Below are 15,829 nucleotides of genomic sequence, written 5' to 3' on the forward strand. Positions count from 1 at the left end.
ACATGACATCAAGATAGAATTCTAAGGGAGATTTTGTAACAAGATTAGACTTCAAACAATTCCATGTACATCATCGAAAGTTATCAAAATCTTTTATCCGCTAAAAAAAAGTTCTCATCTCTCGTATGCCACTACTTGAAATTATTCTTACCTTGTATGCTACTGATGTCATAACGATGTTAATTCTAATGGCATACAAGGGATGAGAAAACTAAATTTCCCATTTCCTGTGTACCACTGCCGTAATAACGGATCTGATTACGGCAATGGTACACGAGGGAATGAAATTATCATGTAGTGGCACATGAGGGATAATAATTTTTTTTAGCAAATCGAGGATTTTAAAAAAATCGATAGCATACAAAGAATTATCTTATTAAACTTATAGAGTAATAAACATAACTATTTAACTTGTAGAGGGGTATTTGCAACTTAATGCAACTTATAGGGGTATTTGCAATTTCCTCGTCTTAAAATGGTGGCTGAGATCGATCGAGCTATGCATCTGTCATTGGGTCTGTTTGTTTTTAAGCAAATTGGCCATTATTTAGACCGCTTGATTCTGCTCTAAGTTCGTGCTCCATTGCTGGTTTCGTCGGTCAATCTGTTCCGGTGTTTATCCAAGAGCACGTGTCTTTTGTCAATGTTTTTTTTTTACCTTGGAAAGGCATGAAAAACATTCCAGACCCAACTCTACCGCTCTACTACCCGGGTCCATTGCTTGACAGATGTCACCCAGCTGCCGCTTCCTCCGAACGGGTTGGTCGCCGGGGAGCCAAATATCTGGCTGCGGCAGAGCGACCAGGATTTACGGATACGGATAGCACGAGAAAGAGGCGCCAACCAAGCAGCAATGAGGGCTCTTCCCATGGCCGCCTGCGCCGCCGCGCCCGTCCCCCGGAGGTCGCTGCTCCTCTCCACCGCCGCCGCAGGTGGACATTCAACCACTCAACCGTTGCTGCAACTCCACTCGGTTTCTTTACATCGCTTGACCTGGTATGTGGCTGTCTCTTGCAAGGAGCGGCGCTGCACTCCGAGCAGCTAGCTCGGACCAGGGCGGTGAGGCTGGCTAAGAACGCGAGCGGCGCGGCGGTGAAGATCCGGGCCTCGGCGGACGCCGCGCAGGCGGCCACCTTCCCCGGCACAGAGGAGGCCTTCGCGTGGGCAAAGAAGGACAACCGGCGGCTGCTCCACGTCGTCTACCGCGTCGGCGATCTCGACAGAACGATCAAGTATACATTTATCCCTCCTAATTCCAGCTCGTGGCACCATCTACTGCGAAACGATCATCTCCCTTAATTTCTTGCCAGACGAGAAAATTACACCACCAGCAGCTCGTTCTGAGACTTTCTCCCGGGTCCTGGACAATGCAGGTTCTACACCGAGTGTCTCGGGATGAAGCTGCTGAGGAAGCGCGACATACCTGAGGAGAAATACACCAATGCTTTCCTTGGATACGGGCCCGAGGACTCGCATTTCGTCATCGAGCTCACATACAGTTAGTCTCGTCCCACGCGTGCCTCAGCTCATCGCACCAGTGGCTGCATGAGCACATCCTCATCTGTAATTTTGAGGTCAATGATCTTGGACTTGATTTGCAGATTACGGGGTCGATAAGTATGATATTGGAGCAGGTTTTGGCCATTTTGGTATCGCGGTCGATGATGTAATACGCCGATTCTTTAGATTTGTGCACTGATCAGTCAGAAGTAAAATGCTCTGTACAAGAGACTCTTCTTGGAATCTTGATGATTGATTGAAACAGGTGGCAAAGACAGTTGAGCTCATCAGAGCAAAGGGAGGCAAGGTGACCAGGGAGCCTGGCCCCGTCAAGGGCGGCAAGACCGTGATTGCCTTCGTCGAGGATCCTGACGGCTACAAGTTTGAGATCCTTGAGAGGCCAGGGACTCCAGAGCCACTGTGCCAGGTGATGCTCCGAGTCGGCGACCTCGACCGAGCCATAAGCTTCTATGAGAAGGTAGATATGACCCAGGCACACTTGCTGTGCAAGACAGTTTCTTCATCCGGTTTATGCTGTCAGATTGCTCATTGCAGTTGTCCTGCTTCTCGATGAATGCAGGCATGTGGCATGGAGCTGCTACGGAAGCGAGATAACCCTGACTACAAGGTGACCAATTCGCACAAATGTCACTTGCGGATCATTTGACTTCTCCTACCATGACATGCACTCACTGCGAAACTGCTTCTCCAGTACACGGTGGCAATGATGGGGTACGGGCCTGAAGACAAGAACGCAGTGCTGGAGCTGACCTACAACTATGGTGTCACCGAATATGACAAGGGAAATGCATATGGTCAGGTATGCAATATGGGTTTCTTTGCATTGCTGCTCACTGCTTGTGGGAGCTGAAATTGTGACTCAATGTTCCATGTCCACGCAGATCGCCATAGGAACCGACGATGTCTACAAGACCGCAGAGGTTGTGAAGCTGTTTGGAGGGCAGGTGGTGCGGGAGCCAGGGCCCTTGCCGGGGATCAGTACCAAGATCACATCCATCCTGGACCCTGATGGGTGGAAATCGGTATCAGTTCTTGTCGCTATACACCAAGCTAGTCTTCAGAATGCTTGTTGTTTCAGGGAACCTTGACGATCAATTCAAACTTACGCTGTTTCCCCAATCATTATGCAGGTGTTTGTTGACAACATCGACTTTGCCAAGGAACTGGAGTAGCAATGACAAACCGTATTTGTTCCACTTAGTTCATCGGCTCATGACCACGCCTTTCGCTACCCTAGCTGCCTGTAAGTGGGCGCATACGCATTGCAGAAAGTCTAGTTTTCTGAACAATAGGAACCGGATGGCAATGAGACAGAGACAAGGCCCCATTTGTCAAGATACAAAATAATACATAGCTCAGATTAATAATTCAAGCAGGAGCTATTTACCTGCTTTGTTGAAAGTTCCGTTGCACAGTTCAAAGCAATGAAAAAAATTGGAGCACTTTGGAGTCTTGGCAAAGAGTGCACATAGGCTTGTTTGTTAGCCTTCAAGAACTGACAGAGATGGTTCCACCATAATATACGCTCCAATTCTTGGAATTCAAGAATGGAACAGCACTTACCTACACTTACCAAGATGTAGGCAAAGCAGCATGATATCAGATTGAAGGACGATATTGATCGACTTTCAAAAAATGGTAGGATGGATACCAAAATTTCGACAGTTGTCCTGAGCAAATAACCTGAGGCGCTGTATGGTTCACTGTTCTGTAATGCAATCCTATTACGGAGGGTAAATGACACCGTTACATCTGTTTGTTTCCAATGGGCCGTAATCAATTAACGTGGAATTGAATCCCAGGTTCATAAAATCCCGATACCACTCCTCTCTCCTCCGTAAGCTGAAAACGTTACCAGCCGTACGAACTCGAAACGCGAACAGGCCGCCCTCCGCTCGCCGGCATGGGGTAGCAGGGCCCCTCATCCTCCCACCACCCGCCGCGCAAGATCCTCCTCGTGAAACCGCCGCTGCCCCAACCCTCGTCCTCCGGCGCCGTTGCTTTGTTGGTGGCAGCGGCGAAATCCGAGCAGGATCCCTATCCGTGAATCTTGGAAGAGTAGAGGTGCTGCGATCTGTTCGGTCTCCATGCAAGAAGCAGTTGCGAATTTGCAATTCATGTTCCAGTTCTCTTTGATTTTTTGACCTTTTGCTCAAACTGGGATTTTTTGCAGATAATTTTATCGTTCCGACTTGTTTGCCTTGCTTTTGGAATGACAAAGAAAGATTTTCTTCATTACAGATTTTCCCTTTCTGTGGCGGCTCATCTGTACAGATTTGAATAACTTTGTTTATTTATTGGATTGCCGTTCTCCATTGTGAGTTGAATTGATCGAACCGCTGTAATGCATCTTCATACTGTTACATTATCAAACCAAACAGATAGCGCAAATCAGTCGTTACCGTTACATTTCCATTGTAATCTGATACCAATACCGTTTACGTTAGTGTCCCAACCAAACACTGCCTCAATTCATTTCAAAACATGCACTGAACCAATCTGCTTCAAAACACCCCATAAGTAAAGTGCGAGCAATCATCAAGCATATGATCAGCTCTAAAAGCATTTAAGTACAGCCCACAGTACATTATTATCATAAGGCCGGATGACCTGTAGCATTGGCTAAAAAAATGACAAAACAAAACAGCAGATGAAAAAAAGCAACAGATGGTAGGACTTCTCCAGGATGTTATAAGCAGTCCCTTTCATTCCCTCCATTTCATACAAAAGCAAGCTCCCCACTAAAATCAATAGCCAAATCTGCTTTAATTTAGAGCTACGATTAAAAGCATAATAGAATGGAGGGTCCAAGAATAGAACATCAGTTCTACACAATTTCTGCCATGTGATGTCCATCACACAGTTGGCCAGCAAACACAACTAAACCATTTCACTGCTAGTGGATGGCATATATGACGTCTTACCTCCACTCAAACAGATTGAATTTGTGATAGCCTGTATCTCAAAGCCTTGAACTGCAGCATTTGGCTCTTGAAAGTTGAAAATACAATGGGGATGACTGCGCTTGGCCAATTCTCACAAGAAATCTTAAGTATCTGTTTGGAGATAGGCAAACTGGTGGAAGCAGTCACAATAATCATCTGCGGATGCACACTAAATTAAAACATACGCCCAAGTAGCTCTTCATAATCCTTGCCTGGTGGGATTTAACGTCAAACACATTAGAAGCTGAAGCCGATCCAACTCGAATAACAAGTCACTTTCTGCATGTAAATTGACAACATTAAAGTTAAGTATAGTGAGAAATACTATGATAAGAAATTCAATCGCAGTTAATTATAATAGAGTGCGATAAACAGCAACACCAGTTGACTTACCCCACAGTGGGATGTCGGGTATAATGCACTTGTCCCATTGCTGCTGATCCCTAATTAAAACGAACATTTGTTCTGCTTAATCCCCAAGTTCTCTTTAAGCAAGGAATATGGCATCACTATTATTATTTGACAAAGGACCCTGAATCAATGAGCCCATACAGATGAGGTATTACAATGCATCCACTCGTGTAGAACACAAAATAGTCTGCTGACATTTCTAAGCAAATTTCCATTTTATCCACAAATGGAAAAGAAAAATTATCAACCACAACAGCAAACTGATGCTGAATTCATAACATCAACCAATATTTCTGGTTGGTAGTAATCACCTCAAGAAATATTGACGTCTGCTTAAAACCCGACAGCTCTTTTCAGGAATGGCCTCATGCACCAAGAAATAAATGCATTCTGAGTTTGTCCTCGATTCTTCCATGAAACCATATCCAGTAACCTACAATAGCAGATATATAGGTCACTAAGATAATCAGGCAAAGAATGGACATGAGTGACCCTGGTGTCATTGAGGCATTGAAATGGGACATACCACCAATCATACAGACCACGCATGGTATTAAAAAAACACTGACAGGGGGAGAAAACAGTTTTGAAAATGGAAAAAGCCATGTGGCTATTTTTCAAATAAAGTTTATGCAGAAATAAAACTAATAGGTTCAAATGTCACAAACTAGGTTTCCTTTGTGTTTTAGGCCATTATGCTCAAATCCTAGCACATGACAGAGCAAGTCATTAAACGATGCCAACAAAGCATTAGAAATAAAAAAAAATGGATGTTTCTGGTTGATGAACAATATTGCCCCTTATAGTTTGTCAAAAAAAGCCTCGCACATTATAGATCAAGTCATTAAACCATGCCAATAACATAGGAAAAAAATTGGATGCGTCTAGCTGTTGAACAATATGCCCCTTAAAAGTTTGCCAAAAAAAATTGTTATTACTAAATCGGGCTTGCTTGGTGTGAACTCCATGTATGTTAAACTTACCAAAAATTTGGTAAGATTCTCTTTTCATTTGCTCTCTAGTTCATCGTCTAGCCATTTTTTCTCATGAATCAACATGTCAAAAAAATAGCAGTTCAAAATAGACAGTCATTTAATGTTAGCCAAGTTTTGCCATGCTGAAACCTTATTGTAAGACTGTCAGCAATTATAGCCAAATTTCGGTAATGCCAAGCATTTGGCAAGTATTGGTAGGGTCAGCAAACTGCCTCCCACGAATGAGCCAAGTTTTGCCAAGAAAAGGAACTTGGGTGACAAAAAAAGGGAATCTCACCAAAGTTTTCGGAAGCAGACAAGTGGATGCCAAGTCTGCTCCTGTTACCAAATTTTGGTAACCTAAACTTCGATGGGCTTTAAACCAAACAGCACCTTACTTCCCGAATAGGCAATCTTCTAGCATTGAATACTGTCCCAGTAAGTTTTAGGCACTATTATGAGTAACTCGTAAGCTCAAAGGTAGGCACTTTTACATAAATCGTAAATTTGCAGGGCAAAGCCGTTACAAGCTTTTCAGTTTCCATTTGGGGTGGGGTGGCTTTTCAGAAGCCATTCTGATATACTAATAAGGGCTATATTAAGTTTATTTTAACTAATTGGAAAGCTCCTTAGAATCATTAACAGGAAACTTCATCTACATACGGCAAAATTTTCCACAACCACATGCTCCACAGCATAGCAGTTCAAAACAGGCAGTCATTTAATGCTAACCGAGTGTTGCCATGAGCCCATGATGAAATCTTGTTGTGTAACACTATCAGTGATTATAAACCAATTTTGGCAATGCCAAACATCCGGCAAAGATTGGAAGGGTCAGTAAACCGTTTCCCACAAAATTAGTCAAGTTCTGGCAAAAATAAGAAACTGAGCGACAATAAAATGTAACGTCAAAATTTTTGGCGCTGAAAATAAATGGAGGCCAAATTTGGGTAATAAACCAAACTTTGGTAACCAAAACTTTGGCATTCATGGGCTTCAAACCAAGACAACTCCTGATTTTGCAAATAGGAATATTCCAATATTGAATGCTGCCTTGGTGTGTTTTAGGCAAGCTTCTAAACAGCGGATATCGAATCATATAGTTTGAGTTCTGGTATATCAAATATTGGGTTATGTTCACTTCCCATATTGGATTTGCAAAGGTATCTTTAATTTCAAGTTATTCTGTGCCATCAAAAGGTTAAAAATGTAATCTTGAAATTATCAAACCTTCAAACAAAGATATAAATTAATCTCATGATTTGGACATTTGGTCTAATTATTACCTAATAAATGTATAATTTCCGTTGTCCCGAACATAAAAGACCAATATATCAGGTGAAATATCAGCTTACATAGTGTTTAGACATGTGAAAGTCAGATATATCGAAAAAAATGTCGTATTGGTCGATATGACCTATATTTAGAAGGTTGATTTTAGGCATAATTATGATTAATAGTACTCGTAAGCTAGAAGGTGGGCACTTTTATAGCATGAAATTGCTTGGGTTGACACAGTTACGTGCGACCAAGTTTCCATTTGAGGTGAGGTAGTTTTTCAGAAGAATACTAATCTGGGATCTATTAAATATTTCTTGAATAACTGGAAACATCTTTAGAACATAAAAGAAAACTTTGATTAGATATAGCAAATATTCTCCACAACCACCTGTTCCACAGCACAACAGCTTCAAATAGGCAGTCATTTAGTGGTAGCCTAGTTTGCCATGACAAGTGTGAAACATATTCTATTATGAATTTTCACAAAAGCATGGCGTCATTAATTAATACTATATCCAAAAGAATAGGTCCAAAGTGCTCCAAAGAGCTGCAGTACTGCCACAAAGCGAGAGCCTGGGCACATTATACCAGCTTTCCATTCTTCCTAGAAGCTTAACCTTGATAGAGCAACCAACTGAACCAAACAACATGATGGTCATTTAATAATTGTTTAAATCAACAAGCACCTAAATTTTCAGCTAATTAACTTTATCTTCATAATAAACCATGAACTTACATGCATAAGTCAGAGATAGGTTGAAGATGAATAAGTGTGAAGTGCTTATCAGGACTCATTAGCTGAAACCAAATGCCAGTCACCGTATTATAGTAGTCTTAGCTAAGGTAGTCATGTCAAGATTTGACTGTTGATAGGAGCCTCTGTAAACAGAATGGTGCAAATAGGCTATGACCGACAATTAGGGATGCAAGTGGGCTGGTCAAGATCGACCCATTGATCCATTCTAGTTCTTTTAGTTTATAACTACATATACAAAACTAGCTACCAAATAAGTGAAGGTTCACACTCACAGTTAAGTGGAACAGGTTTCGGATCGACCCACTTGCACCCTACAGTTCATCAATTGAAGTCCTAGGTATTACAGTAGACCTCAAGTGAGGAAATATCCAGCGCTAACCCTCGTCTCAGAGCTACATCTGATTTTTGCATATGAACTTTTCTAGCATGCTAAAATGTACTATGTGAATAGCATTTTGTGAATAACACCCTCTCGAGAGAAATCAATTGAGAAAGCCACCGCCACCAAAATTCATTCCATATTACATCTGACAGCTCACATGTTTGCAGAGGGAGGAGGGTTAGTCTGGATAGTTCCACCAGAGACAAGCCTTGTCACCGTAGTCTTCATTTTGTACTTACAATGATCTTTTGTTTGCAACATGGGTCAATCTACACTTCCACTCTAATTCTTTTAAGTTTTATTTCGTTGTATTTTGTGGAATCAGATTTGACATCCTAACCTATTTATTTTTTTATTGCTAGGTTTTGTATTTCATTTCTTCATTTGATTCCAGATTTAAGATTTGATCTCTTGGCCTAGTTCAATTGCAGGCTTATTTTTGGTTTCCATCTCTTTATTTGATCTCTCTGATCCTCTGCACACCACCAGATCATTTTGACAATCGTTATAATCTAACCTGCAAGCATCAACTAACTACAAGGAAGCAACCTTAGCACCTTAAGTCACCTTAAGTCATTGACCCATTATATGGGGAGAGTATTTAGCTGGAAATTAAAGATACAGCATAGTCAAGCAGGGAAAGCACCAGTACAACCGTCCATAAATACACAGAAGATGCAAGACACAGTAGCATCGAAGGTAGTCTCACCGATCGTTTACTGAACGGACCGGCATGCATTTAGGAACTAACTGATCGAAAGCCTAAATGCGGTTAGAGGGCCCTGGGCTGTTACTTCCACGAGAGCGGGGATCAATAAACCCCTGTGTTTTTGAGACTGTTGTGTTGTTCCTTTGAGCATCAGCACGATCAGATTGCAGAACTACATTATCAGGGCTAGCGCCCACTCTCTGCAAGGGAATAAGGGAGACATTAGCAAAAAAGTAACACAACAATACTGAAGTTTTTTTAGGCCTAACAGGTAATAAAAAATGGATGGCTGTGAAGAAGACCAGGATGACTCTGAAATTCCATTACGATATATATAAAATTTGTTCAAGAAAAAAGTCAACATTTGCTGAGAAAGCTGGACCATTCAGCATTATAAATAAGAATGATGAGATCTCGTTATGCTAACTTGGCTTACCGGTCTCTCAGGATGCAGATTATTTGAACGGCTGTTATCAGCGCTAGATCTAAATTGCATTCTGATGGCCGGGCGTCGCTCTGCTTCAAGCCGACCAGAAGTTTCAATCAGGCGTGAAGCACTAACTGAAAAAGGTATCATATTATAAACATGCAATAGTAATTGCTATTCTATAAAAGCTATAACCAAAAAATAGTAGATCATCATAAGAAAAATGCTCGACATCATAAATCAGAAGAAGTAACAGAACCAGCAAGCACAATGAACCAGAGAAAGGTAGGAAATCGCAAAGAAAAAAAGGCAACTACTTTGGTTCTACTTAGAAAGTAATTTGTGCAATCTGCTACCTTGGTGCTTGTCCCCATTCGGTGCAACCGTCCGGTTACTTACACCTGCATCTTGCTGCCATTGGTGCAAGAAATATTAGCAAAAGTGCTAATACTTTTAACAAATATAACACTTGGGGGATAAATGCTCATTTCATCAATTGCATCAAATATATCTTCAAAGGTATTACTTTCTGATATTTTTTTCCACCAATTTGAAAGAGATTAAATATTGAGGTTATGACTCTGGAAACAAGCAAGGAGTACTCACAGAGCATCCTTGTTGAGCCTTTGCCTTCTGGGCTTGCTTACACTTCAACAATGTCCAGTCGTAGACATAATCAAACTGATAACCTGCAGCGGACCAAAGGATGAACAAGTTATCATGCTATACCATGAAAGACATAATGAGAGACAGCACACTAGTGTTTCACATGCCATACCTTCACGGTCAAACAGATCACGAAAGAGCCGTCTCAAGAAACTATAATCTGGTCGTTGATCAAATGTGAGTGAGTGGCAATAGTGAAAATAGGAAGCGAATTCCACAGGATGGGATTTACATAAAGCCTACAACAAGAAGCCCCCATGAATAGCCTAGCATGAATGATATAGAAGGAATAACATTCATATATTCAAAACATCTTAGCTTAAACAACCTCAATCGGTGTTGAAAGCTTCTTCTCACTTATCTTGTCATACTTTTTTTTCTTTGTGGCTGCTTTCAAGCCCTGCCAAGGAAGACTGGGCAAAACATATAGTTAGTTACACAAATGTCCACAAAAAATCCATACAAAAATATAAGGATACATCAAAATCAAGATCAAAGATAGCTGGCATATCGACAAGTCGTTTTGAGGGGGGTGTTGTAAGTCAACTTTTTTCTATTTATTAGGTTTCAGACATAACAATAGAAATGAAAATATTTTATCTCCTATGGATGTATGCTTTATGGCAGAAAAATTGCAGTAACACATGATTTTCAGTAATGACTACTGAGTATCCAGCACTTGCCATTTTTTTATTACTCTGGGGCAATGATAAGAGTAAAGACATTGCAGAGAGAGTTTGCTAATGCACAAAATCCTACCTTCCCCTGAGGAAATAGAGAAGAACATATCCAATGGATTCCAAATCATCTCTACGGCTTTGCTCTGGTAACAACAGTAAGGTCAGTGATAATAAGCAGTAACTGATGCCATAGGAAACAGAAACATAAATGCCCATAGTTTTGTTCAGTATTCCATGAAATTGGTACCATTAATCCTACGTCATGGGACATTTGTGTTTATGCCAATGGGTGTTCACTGTTTTGCTCGCGTGCTATCTCAAACTCGCTATTTGTGTGTATGCCACTTGAATTTGTGTGTATGCCACTAGCCCGTGGCACACACAAAAAGGCCATTAGGAGGCCAGTGGCACACACATAAATTCTAGTGGCATATACACAAACAGCGAGTTTGAGATGGCACACGAACAAAGCAGCAAACTGACAATGTTATATACACAAATTTCCATTATAATATATATGTACACAACACAAGCATTCAAGATAATGACACCGAGAAATTAAATACCAAGTAGACTGGACATACTCACCAATCCCGAGATGAGTGTTGCGACTAGCATAGCGAGCTGTGCCAGTCAAATTTTTATTTTCTCTGTAAGAGAAGGCAAGTATATTAATACCACAATAAACATGTAATACCACAACTATTAAAAGAACAAAAAAATGCAGAAAGAAAAATTCTGGTAGTTTAGGGAGAAACATATTCACAATCAAATGCTCACCTGTACGGTATATGGCGATTGGTGGTTGAGTCACGGTATCTCTTTGCGAGCCCAAAGTCAATGACGTAAACCTGAGAGTTAGATCACAAAACAATCATGACAAACATTCATGGTGCAAATGTAAGTGTCAATGGCCAACTCAGTACATACCTGGTTAGCCTTTCGACCAAGGCCCATAAGAAAGTTATCAGGCTTGATGTCTCTGTGCAAATACCCTTTAGAATGCATAAATTCTATTCTTGTAATCTGCAATAGTAAATGATAGATCAGCTCTAGCCTACCATATGACATTGGAATACAATAAGTAAGTTTTATTAAAGGAACAGAACAGAACAGGTTACATAGCCTACATGGATAACAAGTCAGAAATCAGAGTATAAAAAGGTGCAACACAAAAGAGTTATCCTAGCGCATTTCCAAACTGCTATTAAGACTATGAATGGATAAGTACAATATAAGAATTCGCTCAAAAAGAACAAAAGAGGCAGAATGACATAGATGTTAACCACACATACCAAAAAAAATACTGACAGAGAATCAAATGTTTGTTGTGTCTAAGGGAATCATGGTACAACTAGACTGTGCATTACAATAAGGATAGCTTAAAAACTCATCTAAAAAAAGACGCTGTCTAGCCTTAAACTTTCGGATGCGGTGTCAGACTACACGGAGTAGTATCATAATAAACAAGCACCAGTCAGAATTCAACAAAAGAAATTGGCTTCTTTCATAACTTCGTCACCATTAGCAAATCGAATCTAAGAAAGTTGGAGACAGTTTTCTTACCATTTGATCTGCCAACATCAAGACCGTCTTCAATGAGAATCTCCGGCCACAGTAAACAAATAGATCCTCAAGGCTTGGTCCGAGCAAATCAATAACAAGAATATTTTCATCACCATCAATGCCGCACCATTTTATGTTTGCAATACCAGCTGCATGGATCCACGTAGCAAGAATTACAACAATTAGAAATGGTGAATAACAATCGATGCAATAAAATTTGTTTGTGGCTCAAACACATACTCCCTCCCTGAAGAGCATTGTACAGCTTGGCCTCATATAGCAATTGCGGATGATTGGTTTTGCTGCTTTCCTGTAGATAACAATAAACACAACTTAAAATTCCAAAAGAAACATGGCAAAAATAAATTGACAGCAAATCAATTCATACTGTAAAAGGTAATAGAATGTGTCCACACCCACACCACTATGTAACTTCATAAATAACTACTCGCCCCACTCAAAATGAATTCATTTACAGAGATAATGTTGGCTGCATTTACAGAGATATGTAGCTGACACACAAGATAACAAACAAATCTTTAAGAATCTTACCCACAGTTGTTGTAGCATGACCTAATCACCGACTACGTGTCACGACAACAGGAGTCAGACAAGGACCCTCACGTTAACTGGTTTGGTTTGACAGAGAGAAACAGAAAAGAGAGGACCGTATTGAAAGGATTAGGCACCACTAATAGTCCCTGTTGCCTCCGCTACCGACACAAATGCTGTCCAAAGCATGCAGTCATATCCTTGCACTTCCACAAGGGTATGGTCACCAGATCTGACGAGCCAAGAGGAGCCAATAAGTGGTCAGCCACTGGATCTTGCTGCAGATCAGACACCGCCGCCAACCAGACACACAGTCGCAACCGGCCCTGCTTGTCACAACTTGAGGATGAGCCACAGCAGCAGAAGCAGGAGCCCCCATGAGAAGGTGAGGCGCGAGAGCAAGAAGGAGTGCAGGTGGCGGCAGCCTGGTTGGAGTTGTAGACAGGAAGGACGTAGCATGCAATGGCATGTATTGGGGCACGGAAAGTGTGTGCTTAGATAGGCTGTTGGGCCTGAGTGAAGTAGTGGCACATCTCTTTGCTATCTTAAACTTTTTGCTACGTGATCTACGTGTGCTGATTAGGTCAATCCAAATCATTTTTGCATAGGCAGGCACACGAAAAGCATCGTACCTGGCTGGAGCACCATAATTGTATCCATTTAATTCAAAAGATGCATGAATGAATAGCATGAACAATATGGATAAATGTGATATTGCAAAAGAAAAAAATCTGTGCAAATACGATAAACAAATACTTTGCAGTGCACAAATAGAGACACGAATGAATAGCATGAACAATCTACAAATAGTAAGAAAATGTTTGAGCATAATTAAGTGTAAAGGAGTGCCAACTTGAAAACATAAAGAACATGGCTCCTGCAAAAGAGAAACCAATCTTGTAGTGCATTACACCACAACTAGACAAGCAACAATGCACAAGATTTTAACAAACTAAATACATCAAAAGTTAGAAACAACAATACCATTCGACATTTTGGGAGTAAAGTGCCCTAACGTGACAGACATGTGGTTGATCGTTCTGCCAAGTTAAGGCTTTAGTCACAAAATTACACACCAGAAAATGAAATGTTTGGTGATTTTTCTACTACTCTTATGGTCTAGAGCTACCACCTAGAATATAAATGTCAATTTGTTGTCTACTTATGGAAAATTACCAGTTCCAGTTCTTATTAATGAAGGCTACCCTCCAAATAACATAGCACTTCCCTTCTTTACACACCATAATTCAATGCAACAACCACCCCAAATAACCATAATCCATTGTTATGAACTAGCATGAGAGGAATTGGATAGAGTAAAAAAAAATATGTTTATATTATCGAAACTATGAGACCTTTTACCTTGAATCTTTTCCTCTATAAGCCTAAGCTAGTGGAAAAGTAGCAATGCAGTGGCGGGAAAACTATTCCGAAGTGCTAGCTGTTGGAAAATTTTAAAACTACAGGGCCTTACAGAAGCATGAAAACCTCGGAAACATTGCTCCTCTCACTAAGGACAACTCATAGTCATATCAAAACACATAAGCCTAGCAAATTTGGCGCGTAAATGAGCACTAATTCAACCCACCAAAATTCACCACTTGGCACAAACCATGTGAAAAAGAACAGCAAGGCAAACCACGCTATTCTAACATATCTACCTTTAACAGCACGATGATAGCTACACTATCAAAAGGAGAAAAACCATGGGGAGCCTAAATCATCAAGCTTCATCCCAAAACCTAACACATCCCGCAATCAGGGGCACCAGAGGCCGCAAAATCCTACACAAATCCAAAATAATCGAACGCAAGATGGAGAAGGTGCTCACGATCTTGACGGCGACGATCTCGTAGGTGTCGACGTGCGTCGCTGCATAGAGGGCACCACAACACAGCACAAGAACATCATCAGATCCAAACATCAAGAGAAGCAAACGGGGGACAGGAAATGGAGCAAGGCGGGATCGAGATCGAACCGAGGTAGATCTCGCCGAAGGAGCCGCTCCCAATCTTGCGGCCGAGCTTGTACTTGCTGCCAACGATCCGATCCATCCCCTCCTCCTCCTACTCGACCTCTTCTCAGCTCTCCCTCCCTCTGAGCCGCGTCGGAGAGTGGAAGGAAGGGAAAAAAAACTAGGGTTTCGGCTGCTGCGACGAAACGGGGAAGGAAAAAAAAAGGAGGTAGCCAAAGCGGCGTGCTGAAGCTTCTAGAAGGGTCTGAACGGATTGGATTGGTTGGTCTCCGGTCACGACTCGCGAGTGTGTGACAGTGGTGCGCGCTTTTGGAAGGCAAAGCCGGCAGCTGCAGCGGGACTATGGCCGTGTTTGGGTGAGTTTTTTATTTGGAAGCAGTTGGGTTAAATAGTAGAATTTTATAATAGATTATTAGGAAGTGGATTTTGAGTTATAATTTCAAGAAATAGAATCTGTTTTTTATAAGATTCTTTTGTATAGAATTACAACTAGTGTCAAAAGCCTATATCGATAGTTTTTTTAGAGCGGTTTGCTTGGTTTCAAAGGTTGCTTGTGTTATGCTAAATTTTAGTTTAGTTATCTTTTTAAGTTGTATATTGATTGAAAGGTCAGACAATCAATATCATTTGATGATTATATCTAAGATATATTATGATTTGGATATGTTTTAAATTTTGTAGAACGAATTTGTATCCTAACATGTATTAGATTATATGTCAATGAAGTGATGGTTGACATGAGATCCATCTAAGATTGGGACTTTATATTGTGCTATTTTGAATTGACTTATTTGTTGCATTTTGGCTCCCAAAAAAGTGTTAGTTCATTTGATGCGTTAATGGTCCGGTCGCATTTATGGCTTTCCCATATATCAAAATTTTCATTTGGTAGTTTCATATGAGTATAGTTTTTCTACCTAATCCTACAATTAAGAGTGTAGATTTCTCATGTGGTTTTGTTTGCATTTGTGCTTTTTACATGA

At 40.9% G+C, this 15,829-nt stretch overlaps 2 protein-coding genes across 5 annotated transcripts; one reads left to right on the plus strand and one right to left on the minus strand.

Moving 5' to 3' along the window:
• The first annotated feature begins 715 nt into the window (after positions 1 to 715).
• On the plus strand, positions 716 to 2,974 carry LOC133922282 (probable lactoylglutathione lyase, chloroplastic). Its single transcript, XM_062367540.1, has 9 exons — positions 716 to 932; positions 1,019 to 1,232; positions 1,374 to 1,498; positions 1,602 to 1,666; positions 1,766 to 1,978; positions 2,081 to 2,128; positions 2,213 to 2,320; positions 2,403 to 2,543; positions 2,652 to 2,974. The coding sequence occupies exons 1-9, from the start codon at positions 854 to 856 to the stop codon at positions 2,691 to 2,693; spliced, it is 1,035 nt and encodes a 344-aa protein (XP_062223524.1). The 5' UTR covers positions 716 to 853; the 3' UTR covers positions 2,694 to 2,974.
• A 1,068-nt stretch (positions 2,975 to 4,042) lies between these two features.
• LOC133922281 (casein kinase 1-like protein 3) lies at positions 4,043 to 15,137 on the minus strand. 4 transcript variants are annotated; one of them, XM_062367539.1, is made up of 17 exons: positions 14,850 to 15,137; positions 14,703 to 14,743; positions 12,560 to 12,629; positions 12,320 to 12,468; positions 11,684 to 11,779; positions 11,534 to 11,604; positions 11,342 to 11,403; positions 10,833 to 10,896; positions 10,402 to 10,486; positions 10,186 to 10,312; positions 10,014 to 10,096; positions 9,764 to 9,818; positions 9,417 to 9,496; positions 8,981 to 9,180; positions 5,189 to 5,310; positions 4,860 to 4,998; positions 4,043 to 4,745 (listed from the first exon to the last, which is right to left on the minus strand). In XM_062367539.1, the coding sequence occupies exons 1-14, from the start codon at positions 14,923 to 14,925 to the stop codon at positions 9,034 to 9,036; spliced, it is 1,206 nt and encodes a 401-aa protein (XP_062223523.1). In that variant the 5' UTR covers positions 14,926 to 15,137; the 3' UTR covers positions 4,043 to 4,745; positions 4,860 to 4,998; positions 5,189 to 5,310; positions 8,981 to 9,033. The 4 variants fall into 4 exon arrangements, with proteins under 4 accessions (XP_062223523.1, XP_062223522.1, XP_062223520.1 ...); XM_062367538.1 differs by having other exon boundaries at positions 4,860 to 4,909; positions 9,417 to 9,541; positions 14,850 to 15,135; XM_062367536.1 differs by having other exon boundaries at positions 9,417 to 9,541; positions 14,850 to 15,135.
• Positions 15,138 to 15,829: the final 692 nt, after the last annotated feature.

This window comes from Phragmites australis, chromosome 6, assembly GCF_958298935.1.
Source record: "Phragmites australis chromosome 6, lpPhrAust1.1, whole genome shotgun sequence".
Taxonomy (NCBI): Eukaryota; Viridiplantae; Streptophyta; class Magnoliopsida; order Poales; family Poaceae; genus Phragmites; species Phragmites australis.